The 20,142-nt window shown below is 38.4% G+C and overlaps 1 protein-coding gene across 3 annotated transcripts in view; it reads left to right on the top strand.

Annotated features, from left to right (window-relative positions):
- The window catches only part of LRRK2 (leucine rich repeat kinase 2), a 131,226-nt gene that overhangs the window by 74,890 nt on the left and 36,194 nt on the right, over positions 1–20,142 (top strand). For all 3 annotated transcript variants that reach the window (XM_084749251.1, XM_084749250.1, XM_084749252.1), the window contains 5 exons: positions 4,607–4,794; positions 5,709–5,863; positions 6,789–6,935; positions 16,015–16,206; positions 17,347–17,493. In XM_084749251.1, the coding sequence (XP_084605377.1) occupies positions 4,607–4,794; positions 5,709–5,863; positions 6,789–6,935; positions 16,015–16,206; positions 17,347–17,493 (829 nt within the window). The remainder of the gene's footprint in view (positions 1–4,606; positions 4,795–5,708; positions 5,864–6,788; positions 6,936–16,014; positions 16,207–17,346; positions 17,494–20,142) is intronic.

Raw genomic sequence — 20,142 nt, 5'->3', positions numbered from 1 at the left:
AGAAGGATAAAGTTGCCCCCAGAGTGATAAGTGTTTATGTGACTTAACACACATAGGTAATGTTATTAGAGGGTAGCTGTGTCTTACAGAGTAAGGAAGAGGTTTGTATCACTTTCCCTTTTTTTTTTTAACAACAACAAAACAAAAGCAAAAGAAGACAAACAAAATGCCCCATGGGAAAAAATAATAAAAAATAAAAAAACACAAACAAACAAACAAAAAAACCAAAATACCTCATGGCTGGGAGGCTGTTGGGGGCAGGAGGGGGAATGACAGGCAGACTAGCAGAATCGATTCCCCTAAACCAAAGGAGGTTCTTTCTAGGACCACAGGAAGGCTTCTGAAGACTCTATGGAGTAATTAATTTGAACATTCATGGGGATTCTTATTACCCTAGATATAGTGTTATGATGCTAGTTTAAGTGAATTTGGGGTCAGGGAGATAGGGTCTCACTTTGTCCAGGCTAGCCTAGAGAACTATCCATGCCTAGAACTTACTGCATAGCCCAGCCTGGATTTGAACCCACAGCAAATAGTTGTGCCTTAGCACTCTAAGTGCTGCGATTATAGGTGTGAGTCATCATGCTTGGCTTTTAAGTGAAAACGAAATCAAAAATTGAAACAATTCTAATATACTACAGAAGCTTTAACTTTTCAGTAAAATGATGATTTAAATTTCCTGATACATTGAAATAAAGGGAATAAAGCTATAATTAACCCGGTAAGAATAAGAGCAATTTTGTGTTATACCAATCAGCAAAAATTAACAGGGACATTGACCTTTGTGATTCACCAAGGCAGGCCAGGAATGACTTCATTTCATGGTGCAGAAGGTCTAATGAACCCACATGTTGTACCCTGAGCTGTTTTGCCACTAAAATTATTAAAGAATCTTCAGCCAAGGTATGGGTATGTTTGTAAAACTCATTTAGCTATACAATAAAGGGATATGAAAGAGATCTATTGGATTACTCAGGCGGGTCATTAACAAGCGGTGTGGTGAATTATTCTTGGTACAAAACATTGGAGATACAGACTTCTATTTGATTGAAATAGTCTATAATTTAAGCATATTCGTTGATAGATAAAAGAAATTATAGGATTTTGAAAAGTGGTAAAACTAAGATAATATTTCAGATTGTATCATTGAATAAAGAGCCACTCCCAAACTTTGGAGCTGGAAATGCTAAGTGTTTCTTATATTCACTGTTTATTATTTTTTTAAAAAAATACTTCTTTTATTTTTGAAATTATAATTACATAATTCCCCATATTCCCTTTAGCACCTTCAAGCCCCTTCCATATACCTCACTTTGCACTCTTTCACACTCATGGCCTGTTTTTTATTAATTATTGTTGGATGCACATATATACCTCTATCTATCTATCTATCTATCTATCTATCTATCTATCTATCTATCTATCTATCTATATCTTTATAAATGTATCCTGCTCAAGTCTGTATAATGTTACTTGTATGTATGCTTCTGACCTAATGTCCTCCTGCCTCTCAGCATTCCTTACTTGCCTGTTGCTCTCTGTGTAGGGTTGAAGTCTCCTGGACTTTGTTCTGTTCCGTTCAGCATGTCTATTGGTGTTCTCCTTGTTCAGCTAACGTTTGGGCAGTCACGTTTGTGAGACGTCATGGTTGTAGCTTCCGACATTCCTTGAAGACACAATCTTATAGGAAACTCCCTGCTCCTTTGGATTTTACAGTCTCCCCATCCCCTCCTCTGTAATGCTACCTGAGACTTGGGTATAGGAGTTGGTTTTAATGTATCCATGGAGACTGGGCTTCACAGCTCGGCAATTTCATTGGTTGTAGGCTTCTGTAATGGTTTCCATCTGTTGCAAGAAGATGATTCCTTGATGAGGGGTGAGGACTATACTTACCTGTTGATATGGGACAAGTGTTTAGAATGTAGTTTGGGGTTGTACTGTTTTAGTACAGTGGTGGTTGTATGTTCTCCTTCAAGACATATGAGTTCACTAGACCCGAGTAGATGGATAGGTTTCTGGTACCAGGCACAGTTTCCATTTTGTTGATGAGATCTTAAGTCCATGGTTACATCCATGATGTGGGTGCATCCTTTAGGTTAGGTATAGCATTGTTATGGTTCATAGGCATCACAGCTGGATAGGACTGTTGGTTGCTTCTTTCCCATGGAAGATTGTATGATGCATTTGTTTTGGTATCATGAAAGCTAGTCCTCAGAGACGAGGCGTTCAAGTCAGTTCAAGTGGTACATTAAAAAAAAAATCAGAAAGAGCACAAATAAATGACTTAATGATGCAACTCAAAGCATTTTAAAAACAAAAATAAACCAAATCCAAACCCAGTTAACATTATTAAATAATAAGAATCGAAACAGAAATCAGTGGAATGGAAACAAAACTTGTGTCTCTAGACCTGGCCTCTGATGTACACTGTGTCTTCAGGAATAAGGATTTCTACCACTATGGGCAAATAAGGACAGTTGTAATAGTCTATAACGCTTGTGAGTCTCTTAGAGAAGACTGACCAAGAATTCGAAAAAGGGCTTCTTGTGGCTTTTAAGTATTTTTTTGAGCACATTTGAGGCCACATTTATCAGGATACTGCATATCTGTCCTGTAGACTTGCACGCATGTTTACTTTGTTTTGGTGTTAGAGTGCTCTGGCTTTGTAGAAAGAATTCAGGAGTGTCACTCCCCTCCTGCTTTACTTTTTTTTAAAAAATAGTTTAAGAAGAACTGTCTGTAGATCTTTGAAAGTCTGGTAGAATTCTTCTGTGAATACAATTGTTCCTAGACAACTATTATTTTTCAAGCTGAAAGTTTTTTTAATCCCTATTTCAACCCCCTCATCTGTTATGGGTTTGTTTAGGTTATTGAATTCTTCTTGGTTTCATTCTGATGATTTGGCTGAATGTGGCAACCATTTTATGTTTTCCACGTTAGTGGAGTACAGGTTTTGAAACAATCACTATATTCTTGTAGGGAAAAAGCTATTTTGGAAATATCTAATATAAATATAGGGAAGAAGCTATGTGTAAAGTAGAAAAATTAATCATAGACACCTTTTAAAATGTAGTTTACATGAATAAAATGAGCCAGGATAAGTCAACATTACTATGTGCTTTTTCAAGGATGATCTCTTTTAATTCTAATGAGTTCTAATTGGAACTTTCTTAGCTCAGGTTAATGGACAGGAGCTAAAGGTACAGGTTCAGAAAAGGACAGGACTTCCACATGAGTAGCTGACTACTCTAAATTCTCCAAATCAGTTTTTCAGATTTCACGAACTCAACAAAATTCAACCAGTGTCCGCCATGTTCTAGATGTCCTGCTGCTAGGGTTTGTCCACTTACCAAGCTGACATAAAAAGGGGATAAATAACTAATGCATAGGCCTGTGAGATCATAGATGGTACAGCATGCTGTGAAGAAGAGAACGGTGGTATGGCTGGGCACAGGACATTGTCAAAGGGCTCAGCAACTCAAGGGCAGTGTGAAGTTCCTAGTGTTGGGAGAATTGTCGGGCCCTGCTGTGAAGGATGCGGGGTGGGAAAAGCACTTATCAACACACTTCCCTATTCAAGAGCCCATTGGCCACAGTCATACCCACAAGTTGGTTAAATAGATAGTCCCTTCCTTGCTTTAGTAAAATCGCACATATGAAATAGAAATACAGAGGTGGGAAAACAAGTCTATGAACCTGAGAGTTCTGTACCTCATTGAGTGGATAACAAAAATAATGTTTGCATTTTAAGAACCCTTTACTCATTACAGAGATATGGGGGAAGATTAAGCTTAAACATCTTTTTTTTAAAAAAAGAAATTTACCTGAAGTCCCCTGAATATGTCGTATAGCTGACACAGGGGCTTAACTGATGCTTAAGATTATCATACATGCCTTTTAAGCTTTACATATAAAGTCTTCATTTCTACAGCAATTTAAGACATAGTCATCTTTCTTACCTCATTTTCAGAGAAGAAAATCATCTTAAAACAAAACACCAAACAACCAAAACCAGATACCTTTCCCAAAGTTCCATGGCGAGTAGCAGAGCCTGAATTTGGAGTTAGGTTCTTCAGACCCATATTTCTATTCTTGACTGGCATGACACTATCTAATGCCCCAAGTATGTTAGCATCACCCCGGTAGCATGTTAAAGGGCAGATTCCCCTGACTCTCTCCAGATTTACTGACCCATGCTCGATCAGTACGATCCTGTAACAAGGAGTTGCCACACTACTGCTTCGTCATTGGTGGAGGTTGCCTCCTATCATGGAGATGTCAATCTCTAGAGCCAACCTGTAGGATTAGTATTTAGAAGATACTTTGCGGGAATACGTAGGAATATGTTCGTGATGAGTCTTCAGAATGGACGCTGGGGATTGGGGCTGTGGAAATTCTGAGGATCTGAACCCTTCTCCTTTAGCTTCCCAGATGCTTCTAAACTGGACACCATACTGGCCTTCCGGGCTATCTGGCTGCTGCGGAAATTTGATCTTGCCTTATTGTTGTAACTTCTCTCCTTATTTGCACCTAGCAAAAGGACAAGACGTGTTTTAAGTTAGAAACGTGAAAATGAACCTAGTGATTACGAGTTGGACTCTTTCAGATTTTGACAGTGAAGGTGGAGGGATGTCTGAAATATCCTAAAGGCATCATTTCCCGGAGAGATGTGGAAAAATTCCTTTCAAAGAAAAAGCGATTCCCAAAGAACTACATGGCACAGTACTTTAAACTATTAGAAAAATTTCAGATTGCCTTGCCAATAGGAGAAGAATATCTGCTGGTCCCAAGCAGGTAAGACCAACCTTAAAAATTCTATAGGGATTTACCAGATTATAGTATTTTGATTGATAAAGTAACATTTTTTTTTCTGTAATAGATACACTACATTTCTTTTGTTTTTATTTCTTTCGTAAAGTTTCTGGCAATGTGTAGCATATATTTTGAAAGAAAAGGTGTAGTTGATTAATCTATTAAAGGAAGGAATTATTTTATGAATATAGTTGCTATTTGGCTTAACAACACTCAAATAATTAAGGAAGATTTAGAGTGAAGCAGTGTGTGTACGTGTGTCCATCTCTACTTGCAATTTAATGGTTACATTAAGTTATTAGGTTTAAGGGAGATAGTGAATTTCTAAGAAGTTTAAAAAGAATAGAACATCATGGTGGAGGGCCATAATCTAAGCCTATTTGTAGAAAATTCTCTTATTGCTTTGAAAGTCAGGAGGAAACTCTTATGTTTGCCGAGAGTGCAAATTAGATTGAGTAATAGATGGAGCCAATGCTAAACATAGATGTGTGCTTGTTTCTAGAACATGCACCTTTTCAAATTTCCTGTAATCTTAATATCTGCCTTTGTACTAGCTGTACTAATTTATTAGTGCATATAGGAGTGTGGAAATTTTTTTATGCATCTACTTCATTTAAGCATGCATTTGAACTGATTGAGTGATCTCCAAATTCTCGATATGGACGCACGTGACAAGAGACTATTTAAAAAATGCAATTCTTTGGAGTGGTTATTTCCCTGGGTTTGAATGAGTGAAAAGCCCAGGCCACCATAGTCAGCCTGCCAGGTTTAGGCCACCATGCTCAGGGCACCATCCTCAGGCCGACTTGCTCAGGCCACTGTGCTCAGGCCATATGCTCAGCTGCCGTGGGGTGAGGCTGCCACTGTGGGTTTCTGACAGATTCTGCCTTTTGCAGCTTATCTGACCACAGGCCTGTGCTAGAACTCCCCCACTGTGAGAACTCTGAGGTCATTATCCGGCTGTACGAGATGCCCTATTTTCCAATGGGCTTTTGGTCAAGACTGATTAATCGATTACTTGAAATCTCACCTTTTATGCTCTCTGGAAGAGGTAGGTGTTAAACAAAGCTTACTGTATAGACAGACTAGAAAGAAGTGTTAAAAGTAACATGGCATTTCCAAGAGTTAGCGTGTTTGGAAGGCAGGAGTGCTCAACACACGAACATGTGCCAACTTACGCAATTTGCTGGGTGGGAAATGCCTCAGCTCTCACATAAGATACATTTCTATCAACTGTGAGTACTGTATTTCCCAAGACTTAGGAAGCATGAAGCAATTGCTTTAAAAGATGGGGTTTAGTGGGATCCACCAGTCTGAGTGTACACACATACACACATCCTCTTTTACACACACACACATATACACACAAGTGCACATACTCACATGCATACATACATGCACACAGGTACACACACTCACAGACATGCACACATGTAGTCACATACATAGACACATATACACAAATACACACATGCACGCACACGTGCATACACACACATATCAACAAAGAATAGCATGGAAATAACCAACTTGTAGTGAAGGAATTTTGCTCAGCAAGCTCTTGGCCTCTGAGAGAGGGACTCCTATCACTCTTTTCCAGGGACTTAGAGAAGGTGACAAAACCATGTTTATATGGTAGGCTTTCATTCCAAAGTAAGAGGCATGTAACAATACAAGGGAATATCAGGTGGGTTGGGGCAAAAGATAACTGCAGGTGTTATTGGTTAGCCATGTCAAACTCCATATCCTCAGCCTGGTCTAGGTATTGGGTAGCATACAAAGCATTTAACTTACATGATTGAAATTTTAAAGGAAAAAATTTATATTCATTTGAAGAAAGTCTCATAATTAAATCAATGCTCATTTCAAAACAAATATGTATTGCTGCCACTTATGGTATAAATGGCAGTTTTCTCCTTTAGTTAATGCCATGGTTAGTAACCACTGCTTGTACACGGATCTCTTCAAACTTTCAGAGAGAGCACTGCGCCCAAACAGAATGTACTGGCGACAAGGCATCTACCTGAACTGGTCTCCGGAAGCGTACTGTCTGGTAGGATCTGAAGTCTTAGACAATCGCACGGACAGTTTCTTGAAAATTACAGTTCCGTCTTGTAGGAAAGGTGAGGCTTGTAATTAAATGTACCCACCCCCCTGCCCCGGACCAACAGATGTGGTGATCACCTGCTGTCCCAGCTACTTAGGAGGCTGTGGGAGGACATCCAGTCCAGGAGTTCAAAACAACACCACCTCCTCAAACCCAGATAATTTCCAGTACCTCATCTCCAGCTTTGTGACAGTTGTAAGAGGAGTGTGCACCTTCTGTTGCTGTTGTGTTATTTTGAATGTTTTTAAGTGATTATATTAAGTAGATTTTTTTTTGTGGGGGCCGGGGAAGACAAAGTCTCACTCTGGCTCATCCAGACTTGTTATATAAGCCAGGGTGGCCTTGAACTCACAGAGATCTTCTGCCTGTCTCTGCCTCTCGAGTGCTTGGACTAGAAGTGTGAATCACCACACCTAGATGCATTTTTCATTTCATAAGTAGGGGTGTTTTGCCTGCATGCATTGCTGCCTGTGTACCACGTGCAAACCGGGTGCCTGCAGAGGCCGGAAGAGGGCATTGGATCTCCTGCTGGAACTGGAATTACAAATGTTTGTGACATGAGAATAGAATCTGGGTCCTCTGGGAGAGCAGGCAGCAATATTTTCGTAAAAAAAATTAATGGGTTTCACTTTGACATTTCCACACACATATGTATTTCTGCCCTCCCCTACCATCCTCATGTGTCTCTCTTCTGCGCATCATTGCTGATTCCCCCCAAGTAATTCCCTTCTGCTTTCATATCACAAATGTGCAGGTATGTGTGTGTGTGTGGGTGTGTGTGTGTGTGTGTGTGTGTATACACATGCATATGTATGTACGCACACATGCATCTATCTATATCTGTATGTGTGTGTGAGTATACATATGCATATGTGTGTATGCGCACATGTATCTACTTATATCTGTGTGTGTGAGTATATACATACATATGTATGTACGCACACATGTATCTATATCTCTGTGTGTGAGTATACACATGCATGTGTATGTATGCACACATGCATCTATCTGTCTGTCTGTCTTCTATCTCTATATTCTGAATATGAGAGAAATTACTGTTTTACATTCACCTGTTACTCCTGTTTCTACTTCCCTCCCTTCTTCTCCTGTGTCCTCATATGCATCCATGTATGTATTTATCCATAAAGGATCCAAATATAGGTTATGCAAATGAAAGAAAACTGATGGTATATGTCATTCTGAATCTACTTTAGTTGACCTAGCATAATGATCTCCGGTTCCATCGGTTTTCCAGCAAATGAGATAATTTTATTTTTCTTATGGATGACTAAAACTCTAATATGCATATGTATAAAATATGTGTGTGTGCATTAGGAATATTTGTCATATTTTCTCTATTCATCCGTCGGATGATGGATAGTTATGTTAGCTCCATATCTTAGCCATTGTGAACAGTGCAGCAGTAAATGCGATGTGCAGGAGGTGTGTTGGTGATGGGCTCAGATGTCTTCAGGCATTTACACGGATGCTGTATGGTCATTAGATAGCTGTATTTTTAGTGCTGTTGTGGAACCTTCCAGCTGATTTCCAAAGTGGGTGCACCAGTTTTCATTCCCACCGGCAAGGAATAAGGGTTCCTCTTTCCCACATCTTGTTAGCATTATTTTTTTTTTCATTTTTTTTCTTGATGTTAGTCATTTTGACTGGGATATGATGAAGTCCCCAAAGAAGCTTTAATTAGTGGCTAAGGATTTTGAAACAGTTTTTAAATTCCTATTAGTGATTTATGTTTCTTATTTTGATAACTGTATATTCCATTTATTTTCCCACTTATTGAATTAATTAAGGTTTTTTTTTTAATGATTAATATAGGCCATCTCTTACCTTGGCTGACTTTTCTTTGATTTACAAAACCTTTAAATTTTTTATACTGTCATATTGATATTATTTTCTGTGCTATTAGAGTCCTTTTCAGGAAATCCTTTCCCACGGCTGTATTTTCAAACGTTTTCCTTATGTTTCTTTCTTTTTTTCTTTTTGACAGTTTTAGGGCTTGAGATCTTACATTAGGGCCTTTGATCCAGTTTGAACTGAATTTTGTACAGGGAAAAAATTTTTTTCTAGGTCTGTGAAGAGCTGGAAATTTTAGTATTGATAACAGTGAATTAGCATATTGCTTTGAGTAACAGCAGCTTTCATAGTATTGACACTAAAGAACATGACATGAGGTCTTTGCATCTTTCTTCTAATGTCGTCTTCAGCTCCCTTTTAAGTCTGATAAGGAAGCATGGAGTTGCCATTTTCCTGTACATGGATATATGCGCATATGTGGCCATCTGCACTGCTCTCCCTCGTTTTTTTTAGCTGATCACTTCCTTCCTCCCCCTCTTTTTCAATTTCTTCCTATAATGTTTCAAAGATCTTATTATGGACTTTTTCATTTCCTTTGTTAATTTTATACCTAAGTTACCTTTTTCATCTTGGAAGCTATTATGTATTGGATTTACCCCTGTTCTTTCTTACAAAGTTTACTATTGGTTCAGAATATCTTCTGGTTTGTGTGTGTGCATTTGAATCCAAAAATTTGCTGAAAGTGATGAAAGTTATACGAATTTTATGATACTATTTAGGGTCTTTTGAGCACAAGTTTCTTCCACATGCAAATTTTCCTTTCTTAAATTCATCTTTTTTTTAACTTACTTTTTCTTTTCTTATTACTAAAGCTAATTAATATTGAATAAAAATGTAAAGAGTGGGCACCCTTATCTTGTTCCTGATTTTAGAGAAGGCGCTTGTTGCATTTTTTGATTTGGTACGTTGACATAAATGTACACCTTATGACACTGAGATATGGTCCTTCTAGTCCAAGTTTATTCAGCGCTTTTTTTTTGTTGTTGTTGTTTTTTTTGTTTTTGTTTTTCGAGACAGGGTTTCTCTGTGTAGCCTTGGCTGTCCTGGACTTGCTTTGTAGACCAGGCTGAAATTTTGAGACTTGCCAAAAGTCCTTTCCACAATTCATTGAGATGATAGTTTATCATTTGTGTTCATAAGTATGTGTGCTATATGACATTTATTGAATTGTGTGTAATGAGCCACTCTTATTTTTATTTTTATTTTATGTGTGTTGTATGTCTACGGGGTGTCAGATTTTGGAGTTACAGACAGTTGTGAGCTGCCATGTGGGTGCTGGGAATTGAACCCGGGTCCTTTGGAATAACAGTCAGTGCTCCCAACTGCTGAGCCATCTCTCCAGCCCATGAGCCACTCTTGAATCTCTGCAATAAAGCCAACTTAAGTTACAGAGCATGAACTTTATAACGTGTCTTTAATTCAGTTTGAAAGCATTTTACTCAGAGTGTTTTTGCATCTACGTTCATGAGGTAAATTGGCCTATGATTTCCTTTCTTGTTTCTTTCATTCTTTCCTTCCTTTATCTCTCTTTCTTTAAGCTTCTTATCTAGACCAGGGTGACTTCAAAGTTGCTGTGTTCCCGAGAAGCGTGGCCTTGGTCTTGTCATCCTCCATGGTCTAGCTCCTGGGTGCTGGAATTACAAGCATGTACTGCCACTCCTGCTTTAGCTAGTGTTCAAGGATACCAGGTCTACATATCAAACATACAAGGCAAGCACTCTATCAGCTGAGCTATACCTCAGCCCCTTGGGGTTTGCTTGCTTGCTTGCTTGTTTGTTTGAAGTATCAGGGCCATGCAGATTTGTGGTGTGAATTTGGTAGTATTCATTTCCTATTTTATGCGACAGTGTGTAGAGAGTAGATGTTAGCTTCTTTTAAATGCCTGGAGGATTTAGCTAGTGAATCTGTGTGGTCATTAGCATTTCTTTGTGGAGATACTTTTTTTATTATTGCTAAAGGTTGTCGCTTATGTATCTGTTAAGAGATATCACTATCCTCATGACTTAATTCTGATAGACTGTAAAACTCATCCATTTGTTCTGTTTTCTAGTTTTGGGGAAGTATGTCTTCAAGATATTTCCTAAAGATCCCCTCAGTTTCACTGTCATCTATTTTAACAGCCTCCCTTAATCTCTCAATGTATTAGTTAGAGTCTTTTTCTTCATTTCAGGGTCTCATATTTCAGCACTCAATTCACCTTCCGCTTCATCAGTGGGAGGGGTTCTTTTGTTTAGAGTGCCTATTTTTTTTTGTTATCTTTGCATTTTCTTCCCAAAGAACCAACTGTTTGATTCTCTGTGTTGGTCTCTTCATCTCCATTTCATAAACTTTAGCCTTTATTTATTTAATTTTCCCAGCCTACTATTTGGGATTTAGCTTGATCTTGTTTTTCTGATACTTTGAAGTGCCTTGTTGAGGTATTTGGGGTCCCTTAATTTCTTGTGTGAACCCTCTCCCACTGTAACCATTTCTCTTACGACAACATTTGCTGTACACCAGGCACTCTGGTGTTATGTGTTTGTTTTCATCTGATGCTACACATTTTAAATTTCCTTCCTCATCTGTGTAAGAACTATTGTTTATTCAAAGTGTTTTATTTTATTGTTCATTCAAAATGCTTTATTTCCAAGTATTTACGTAGTATCTGTAGGTTTTTATTTTGTCCTAATTTCTCTAATTAAACTATTATCTGATGGGATACAAGAAATTATTCTCCCTTTTCATATTTGTTAAACATTATTGGTGCTAAGGAGAATCTAGCTCCTATCTGTTGGATGGAATGCCCTTCAGATAACTATAAGTCCATCTGACCTGTGCTGTAGTTTAATTTTGCTGTTTCCTTTTTTAGTTTGGGTGAACTATCTAAAGATGAGAAGCGGAGGTAATGAAGTCACTTACAATTATTATATCAGGACTTCTGTGTCCTTTATGTCTGTTAGTGTTTGTTTTGTGAAATTGAGGGTGTCAATATTTGGTGCAGGTATATTTACAATCGCTATATATTTTTAATGAATTGGTCTCTTTTAAATTATATAGTCCCTTTGATATCTTCTGACTACAGTCTGGTTGAAGTCTAATTTATTACCTATCAAAACTTATCAGCCTGTGTATTTGCTTTCACTTAAGTCCCTTATTTGACCCCAGTCTGTGTGTATGTTTGCCATGGAGATCTGTTTCTTGGAGATGACAGACACTGGGATCTTAGGTTTTAATCCATCTAATTTATTTGCGTTTTCTTGGTTATTTGAGGCCCTTTATACTTAAAGTTTACATTAACAGATGTTTCCTAACTCGTATGGTTTTGCCTACTCTTGTTCTGGTTGGATGGTTTTTATTCTCCTTCTTTTCCTTCTCAGCTGTTGGTGTTAGGGTTTTATGTTGATTGTACTGGACATGAGGGATTTGTCTCTTGCAATTGAACCCCCTGTCCCTTTACATGTAGTATTGCTACAGGTTTCTACTGTGGTCCTGGCTTGGTGGTCATAAAATGCCCTAGTTTTGTTCAGCCTCATGTCTTCTTAGTTCTCAGCCCATTTTAGTTAATAGCTGAAATTGGTTTGCTGAAATGTGTTATGTGCTTTCCTGGTTTTATGTTTGCTAGGAGAGGCCTGACATTATTCTAATGGTTTTGTCTGGTAAGTGAGTTGAATTTTTTTCTTTATAGATTTTAGTATTGTTATTTTGGTTTATATCTTTGAGTTCCTGACCAAAGTATATCATGAGAAAGATCTTCTCTGGTCTATTGAGGTTCTAAATACCTCAGTGTTTTCATGGTCAGGTCTTTCTATAGATATGGGGGCTTTTTCTGATTTGCTTTCATTGAATACATGATCTAACTTATTAATTTTTTGCTCAGTTACTCATGGTAGGAATTATCCGTGAATTCATAATTTTGTCCTCTTGATCCAGAGTTTTTACACATTGTGGATGGGCTTAGAAATTGACTGATTGGTGTATGACAGTAGACTTATCATGAATTCCTGTTATTCCTTCTTCTGCATAGTTGCATCTATCAGTGATGTCTTGTCCCTTTTGTTTTTATTTGAATCATTGAGTTATTTCAACACTTTTGTTTTTTAATCAAAATCTCATTTTCTTTCCAGATTTTTTCACATCTATCTTGTTGACTTCCTTGTCTTAGATCTTTCTTCTTCCGATCAAAGAATGCTTTTTTCAATTTAATAATTCTCTGTGGAGTTATCAATCACTGTTGCTAGTAAACCACTACATATCTGCAGCTGGGATTTCACCCATGCCTTTCCTAAGGAATTATAATATTGTGAAAGTCTTATTGCCTCTCTTTATCATGTTTCTTGAGTTTTCTAATCTGTTGGTTTAGATTTATCTTTTACTTTCTCATTGAGCAAAACCCAAACTGTAACAAACTTAAAGCTGGAACAATAAGACAACAAAATATAGAAAACACATTTAAATTTGAGGAAAGACCACTAATATATCACAGATACAAAATGAATATAAAGGCTGTGAGGGAGTAAAAACTTATACAGGGGAAATGCTGAAATTGTGAATGAAGAAAGTGAAGGAAGATGATGGGAAAGAGAAAGACTCGGAGAGAAGCAAGCTTCAATAAATAGTGGAAATGAACAAGAATGGAGTGTTGTGAAGGAGATGAGAAAAATAAGATTAAAACTCAAAGACAAATGATTGTCCAATGATAAAAACACTTGTAAAAATTGTACAAATGTAAGAAGGGAATAAACATCTTAAAAGTTTTACTAAACACACACACACACACACACACACACACACACACACAATGTCAAACTACCATTAAATTAATGCATAATGCTAAAAGGAAGAGACACAAGTGGCAAGAAAGAAAATTAAACATTAGATAATAATGACTTCTTCACAAGCAAAAATGGGTAAATATATGGAGGATAAAAAAATAAGATTATTAAATTATAGTAAGATTTTAAAAACTACTGAAGTATAGTAAAAAAGAATAAAAACAGGGTGCAAGCTCCCCTCACCTAAAATAAAAATACATCTCAAAGCAGCTTTCTTATGGTTTCTGAAAGCAGTCTGCATGAATGTGTGGTTGGAAGGAGAAGAGCATTTGAACTGGTGGATTTTTGTCTTTTCTGATTCATTCAGGTGCTGAGCTTATAGCAGACAGCCATTCGGATGTTTGTCCGTCAAAGCTGTCTTCACTTCAGTGGCATCATCTATTTGTGAATAATATTGCTTCTGCTCCTCACATATAGCTTTTCAGTATGTGGCCTGGGCAGATTCCCCAACACCTAGGCTTTCCAGATCATATCCTCTGGGGTGCCTAGTGCTTTAAAAGGGTGGATGGGTCTTTAGTGGCAGATTTCTCTTTGTCCTTTCAAGACCCATGAAGCATCAATTATCTTGTTGGAGCTACATATGCAGCTTACCTATGACAAGTAGCCAGCTGTAGCTTCAGAATTCTTGGACACTACAGCATAGTTTGATCTACCCTCTGATCTCAGGACAAGGGTTATCAAACTCCAGAGTCATTCTCAGTTAAAGAGGCTACCAAAGGCATGGCTAACTTTTCCTAGATACTTCACCGCCTGGCTTGAGCCTCCTCTTGCCGACATTTACAACTGGATCCCAGGGCTGTGTTTACTCTGTGCTGTGGCTGGTTGAATTCCCATTTTCCTGACATATGACTGACTGTTGGTGGGTCTCAGTCCTCCATGGTAGAGAAGTTTTTAGCACTATGATCTTTTTCACGATGGAGTCTGGCTACTTTGCTGTTTGAGAGTGGAGTGACAGAAAGGAATTCCTCCCCACCGCTTGAGCCATTCCTCCAAGAGTCACCGCCTTAGCAAGATGTGAAACTCGGCTTGACACTGAGCATGGTGGCTTGTCCTGTGGTTGGGAATGCTTGTCTTCTCACCTGGACCACTTGGGTTACATTTTGGGTGACGTTTTATGGGCCCTCTCTCCACTCACCGAAGAGCTAGAGCAGCGTCCAGCTGGGCTACTTCCTTTCAACTGCTGCCCATCTGACGCTACACACCTTCAGCTGTCTTACAGTCAGCAGGGCAGAGGTGGAGACCCAGGTCCACTGTTGCCTGTAGCTCCCTGACAAGTTCTCTTATCTTTTAGGCACCTCCAATTCAAGGAAAGCTAGATTCTTGTTTTCATCAGTGACAAGGATTTCATGATACTCCATTGGAGTCTACTCGAGGCCATTTTTTTTAAACATCAGTCTTAAACATTAGAGGCATTAGAGGAAGAAAATGGGGCATACAACGAGTTTGGGTGTGGCCTTCTCAAAAAGAAATTACAATTACTTTACAATAGTCATGTAGGATCATCGGTGGTTCCTGTAGTGTGCTTGACAGCATGATGGGTGATAAAGGAGCACTCTAGAGCTCATGGAACAGAGCAAGTTAGTATATGCCCACTGTCAACAAAATTTTGTCTGTGAGAGACCCAGAAAATATCTGAGGAAGGATGGAGGCCCTGTTAAACTCATAGGCACCAAGGCTATAAGTTGGACTATTGCTATTTTAATATTCTTATCTGGAAATATTTATTTTTATCTTCTTTTAGGTGTGTGTGTGTGTGTGTGTGTGTGTGTATGTGTGTGTGCGCGCGTGTGTGTGTGTGTGCAGCTTCTTTTGTTCATGCTTGGGTATATAAAGGCGAAAAGTCAGAATTGGAGGCTTTCTATCTATCCACGCCTTATTTTTTTTTAAGGCAGGATTTAATTGAACCCTCAACTCACATTTCAGCTTAGATTAGGTAGGCCAGTGGGCCTCCGGGATCTGTGTGTCTCCACTTCTCTGTTCTCTATATGCTGCGCCGGGGCCATTTCGGGAATGGACACCCACTCCTGACTCTTCCATAGGTGTTGGGACTATGAACTCAGGCCCTTGTCACAATGATGTTGCACCGGTGCCTTAAACTACTTTTCCTGTCAAATAAATATTTTCTGCATGAGGGAAATGTTAATTCTGGTGATGTTCTTAGCTCTCACCTGATGATGAGAGGCTTGGACCAGATTCCAGGGTGAGGGATTCCTCTTCCTCCCCATGCCCCCTGGTTTCCCTTGCCTGTTCGCCATGCCTCACCATCTGCACTTATACAGATTTATGGAGCCCTTCTTCTTTGTCTGTATGGAGCACACTCTACATTTTCTTATTCTGAACCTTCTTTATGTAGCACAGGGATAGCTTCTAATCTGCCCTGGCACCTCAACCTCTCTGTTTTGAATTATGCAGGTTGTATTCTGTTGGGTCAAGTTGTGGATCACATTGACTCACTCATGGAAGAATGGTTTCCTGGGTTGCTGGAGATTGACATTTGTGGGGAAGGAGAAACTCTGTTGAAAAAATGGGCATTGTACAGTTTTAATGATGGCGAAGAACATCAGAAGATCTTGCTTGATGACTTGATGAAGAAAGCTGAAGAAGGTACATGTTGACATAATTTATCGATGTTTTTTTATGATACCCTCACTATTTTTAAAATGACTTTAATATATAAGAATTATTCCCACCCATGGGATTGAATTGAATGATGCTACATTCTATTATAGAGTCAGCTCAGAAAAGTAAAGTTCACTTCCTGTCAGTAAGAACTTGTGTTATGTTTTCTTAAGACGTTGGTTTCAAGTTTAAGTGCTGAATGCTTGAGTATCTACGCTTTTTTTTTTATAGCTCTAATAAAATACCATGGCCTGGCAAATTATAGAAAAGCCTGTTTGGGCTTCAGGTTCTGGAAGGTTAGGGTCTATAGTGGTATGGAAAGCAGGCAGCAGACAGGGCAGCTAAGGCTGGAAGCTGAGACCTCAAGTCTCAAGTTTCAGATAGGCGGCAGAGGAGGTTCACAGGAAATGGAATTTGGCCTTTGAAAACTCAACTTCTGCTCCAGTGGACACAACATCCTCTAGTAAGGCACACCTCTAATATGTCCAAAACAGCCACCAACAGCTGCTGACCAAATATTCAACTGCCTTCAAAACACCACAATAATCTAATCTTTTAAGTAGAAATACTAACTGAGCTCATGTTGCAGAACTGTTCGGAAGATGGAAGCTCATCATTGGTGGATAGATAGCAGCATCCTTGCCATGTGTCTTAGATAACAGCATCCTTGTCATGCATCTTAGATAGCAACATCCTTGCCATGCATCTTAGATAGCAGCATCCTTGCCGTGTGTCTTAGATAGCAGCATCCTTGCCATGCATCTTAGATAGCAGCATCCTTGCCATGCGTCTTAGATAGCAGCATCCTTGCCTTGCGTCTTAGATAGCAGCATCCTTGCCGTGCGTCTCCTCATAGACGTGGAAGAAGCGGAGACTGGACGTTTGCTAGTTAGAGGCCATCTGTGATAAGTCAGGCTGGAATCCCACCTCATAGTGAATACACATAGGCATATGCGTTTAAAGTTCTAAGCACATTGATATTAATATTTTATGTGTTTGTCAGGTTTTTTTTAAAGAAAAGTCTAAGGCTCATTGGAAAAATCTTAAGATGTGTTTTCTGTAAGACAGAACCACAAATTTTGTATTCTCTAACATTTTAAAAATAATCTTTTACATACTTCTTAGGAGACCTGCTAATAAATCCAGATCAACCAAGGCTCACTGTTCCAATATCTCAGATTGCTCCTGACTTGATTCTGGCTGACCTGCCTAGAAACATTATGTTGAACAATGATGAGTTGGAATTTGAGGAAGCACCCGAGTTTCTCTTAGGTAACTGTCTCTTTGGTATGTTGAAAACAAGACAAAACAAAAACCAACCAACCAACCAACCAACCAAACAAACAAAAAAAAAACAAGTAAAATGCAATTATTTTTTTTCTGCTTGGTTTCTTATAATCATATCTTTATTAATCTCTACTGGCTTTATATATCTGATATAATAGTTTCCCTTGGAATGACATACCTTAACATTGTGTTATGTTGCAGATCTGGAATTTTCTTTGTGTAAGGCTTGTAGACCAGGTGATGAATATAGGCCTGACAGGAAGCACAGGTCCTTTTGGGATCTGCCTTTAAGCTTGCTCTGATCATGAGCAACGATGTGGCAGGAAGGAAGGTTTCAGATGATTGACGTGTAACAGTCACATCTAAACCCCGTGGAGATTAAGCAGAGGACGACCACGTTTGTGCAGTCACTGCAGTGAAGCCCGTGGAGCAATATGGAACTCTTACCAGTAGTCATAAAACTTGAGGATTAAGAATCAGAAGCATTAAATTGGTAGTGTACTCTGCTTCTGACATCTTGTGGTTCTTATGTTTTGGCTGTACTGCACAGTTCCTGGTTATTGGCCAAGCCCGTGAATTTAATCAAAGGCTTTCAACAGGGCCCTGATGAAAATCACCAGATTCGCATAACATCATTAGCTATTACTAAAATATTCTAATTGCTATCATAACTTTGTATACCCATCTTGAAGCATCAAAGATGTTTTGAGCTATAACTTATAAAAAATAAAATTGACAAAGCTTACACCTTGCAAGAACTTCCCGAAAGACATGCTTAGCATGCTGTATTAACTTTGATTTTTTAACTGACATGTGAAAACAGCATATATTAGTGGAATAAACACACCCTGCTATGTGCATACATTGTGAAATTCAATGGAATTATTTGAAATATGTGTGGTCTATGATAATAATTTTTGTGTGTTTTGAGAATAGTTAAAACTTGGTCTTTTAGCAATTTTCTAGATGCATACTGCTAACAGTAAGGTGATGTTCTGAAGTTCAAAACCTCTCTGAAAGTCATTGGGAAGACATAAAAACATTGGCTGGATTTAATCTGAACTATTTAAAGACAATTTGGTTATTCTGGATGAGGTGTTTGTTACTACTGTGTGTGATACATTTAGTTTTAATTTAGCTGCCATTAAGTATTGCCTAGGATCTGATCTGATAAAATAGTTTTATCTAGTAGGAGAAAAATGACAGGATATATTATTATTTACATTCCTGTGACTTGATATTTGTATACTCAAAATCTAGGATATGACATAAGATGCTAAACAAATCTCTTTAGCCCTTTGTTCTTCACAGCAATGGGAAGTTTAGTATAAATGTTAATGTCTTGTAACTATGGCAACAATTAACACTTGTAGTTGTTAAAGAGCTAAATTGCCTGTAGCTGGGTATAGGCAAGCAGTAGACACAGAGTGCTCTTTCTCTGAAGGGTCTCAAGTTTCCAGACGAAGTAGGCTACAGCATTCATCCTGATTATAGTGCTTTTAAGATTAGTGGAAAGGTTTTGAGCAGTTTATTAGGAATGTTTCCAAAGGCTACTTTAAAGCACCTGTGTTTATATTTCATTAATTAAATAGAAAATGTTTCCCTTGCTCTTGTCTCTTCCCTAGTGCCTAAAAGCTAGTGCACTCTGTGTGTCATTATAGACAACTGTCTAAATGAAATCTTCTCAGTGCTTGTGCCGTTGTCATTGTCGTTTGGGGATCATTTGCAGTCTGACTTGTCTGGTAGGCTATTTATCAGAATCCCTTGTCACCACCACATGATGGCTGTCTTATTTCTTCCCTATCACGTGTATGACAAGCAGAACAACTTTTGAAGTTGCTCACCCCAGGATTGAGGTTAAGCACATCAAAAAGAAATCTATTAAAAACCTCTTTACAGATAGAGATTCCTGTCATATTGATACTTGAATAATTAGGGAAAACGGTTGATCCTTACCTCAAAGGTTTTGAATATCTGTTTGCTTTTTCATGAGTGAATTTGAGCTTTCTCTTCACCTTTTCCTACCTAGCGAGTGGTTTGACTATTACACTATGAGTGTTCTATAGAAACTGTGTCCAAAAGAAACTAAAAAAAAAAAAAAGGTTTTATTCCAATTTATAGCATACAGTCCGTCTTGAAGGGAGGTCAGAGTAAGAACTCAAGCCAACAACCTAGAGGCAGGAACTGGAACAGAAGCCATTGAGGGACACTGCTTACTGACTTTCTTTTTATGGCTTTCTAAGCCTGCTTTGTAACACAGCTCAGGACCACTTGCCCAGGGGTAGCAGCAGCCACAGTGGCCTGGGCTTCAATAGGTACTTCAGCTGTCTGGTTTGGTGTGAGTAGAGAACACTCCTTGCTTCCAACTTTCTTTCCTTCCTAGGTATCATAAGTACACATAATGGCAGTCCTCAGCTTTATTTTAGTTAGTCATTCACGGAGCATGATGGCTTATACTCCACATTTTTATGACAATGATTCTCAAATAGGGGAATACTTTACAAATTCAGACATCACTACACCCACCTGAAATGTGGATTTATCATCCAAGCATGCATTTCTTCTCTCTTACATTTGGATTAAAAAAAAAACTTTAGATTGATATTAAAAACATCTCATTTTTATTTTCGTCAG

This window comes from Acomys minous, assembly GCF_964271855.1.
Source record: "Acomys minous genome assembly, chromosome: 12".
NCBI classification, from domain to species: Eukaryota; Metazoa; Chordata; class Mammalia; order Rodentia; family Muridae; genus Acomys; species Acomys minous.
The sequence above is the reverse complement of the archived record's forward strand: the minus strand, read 5'-3'. Positions and strand labels throughout refer to the sequence as shown.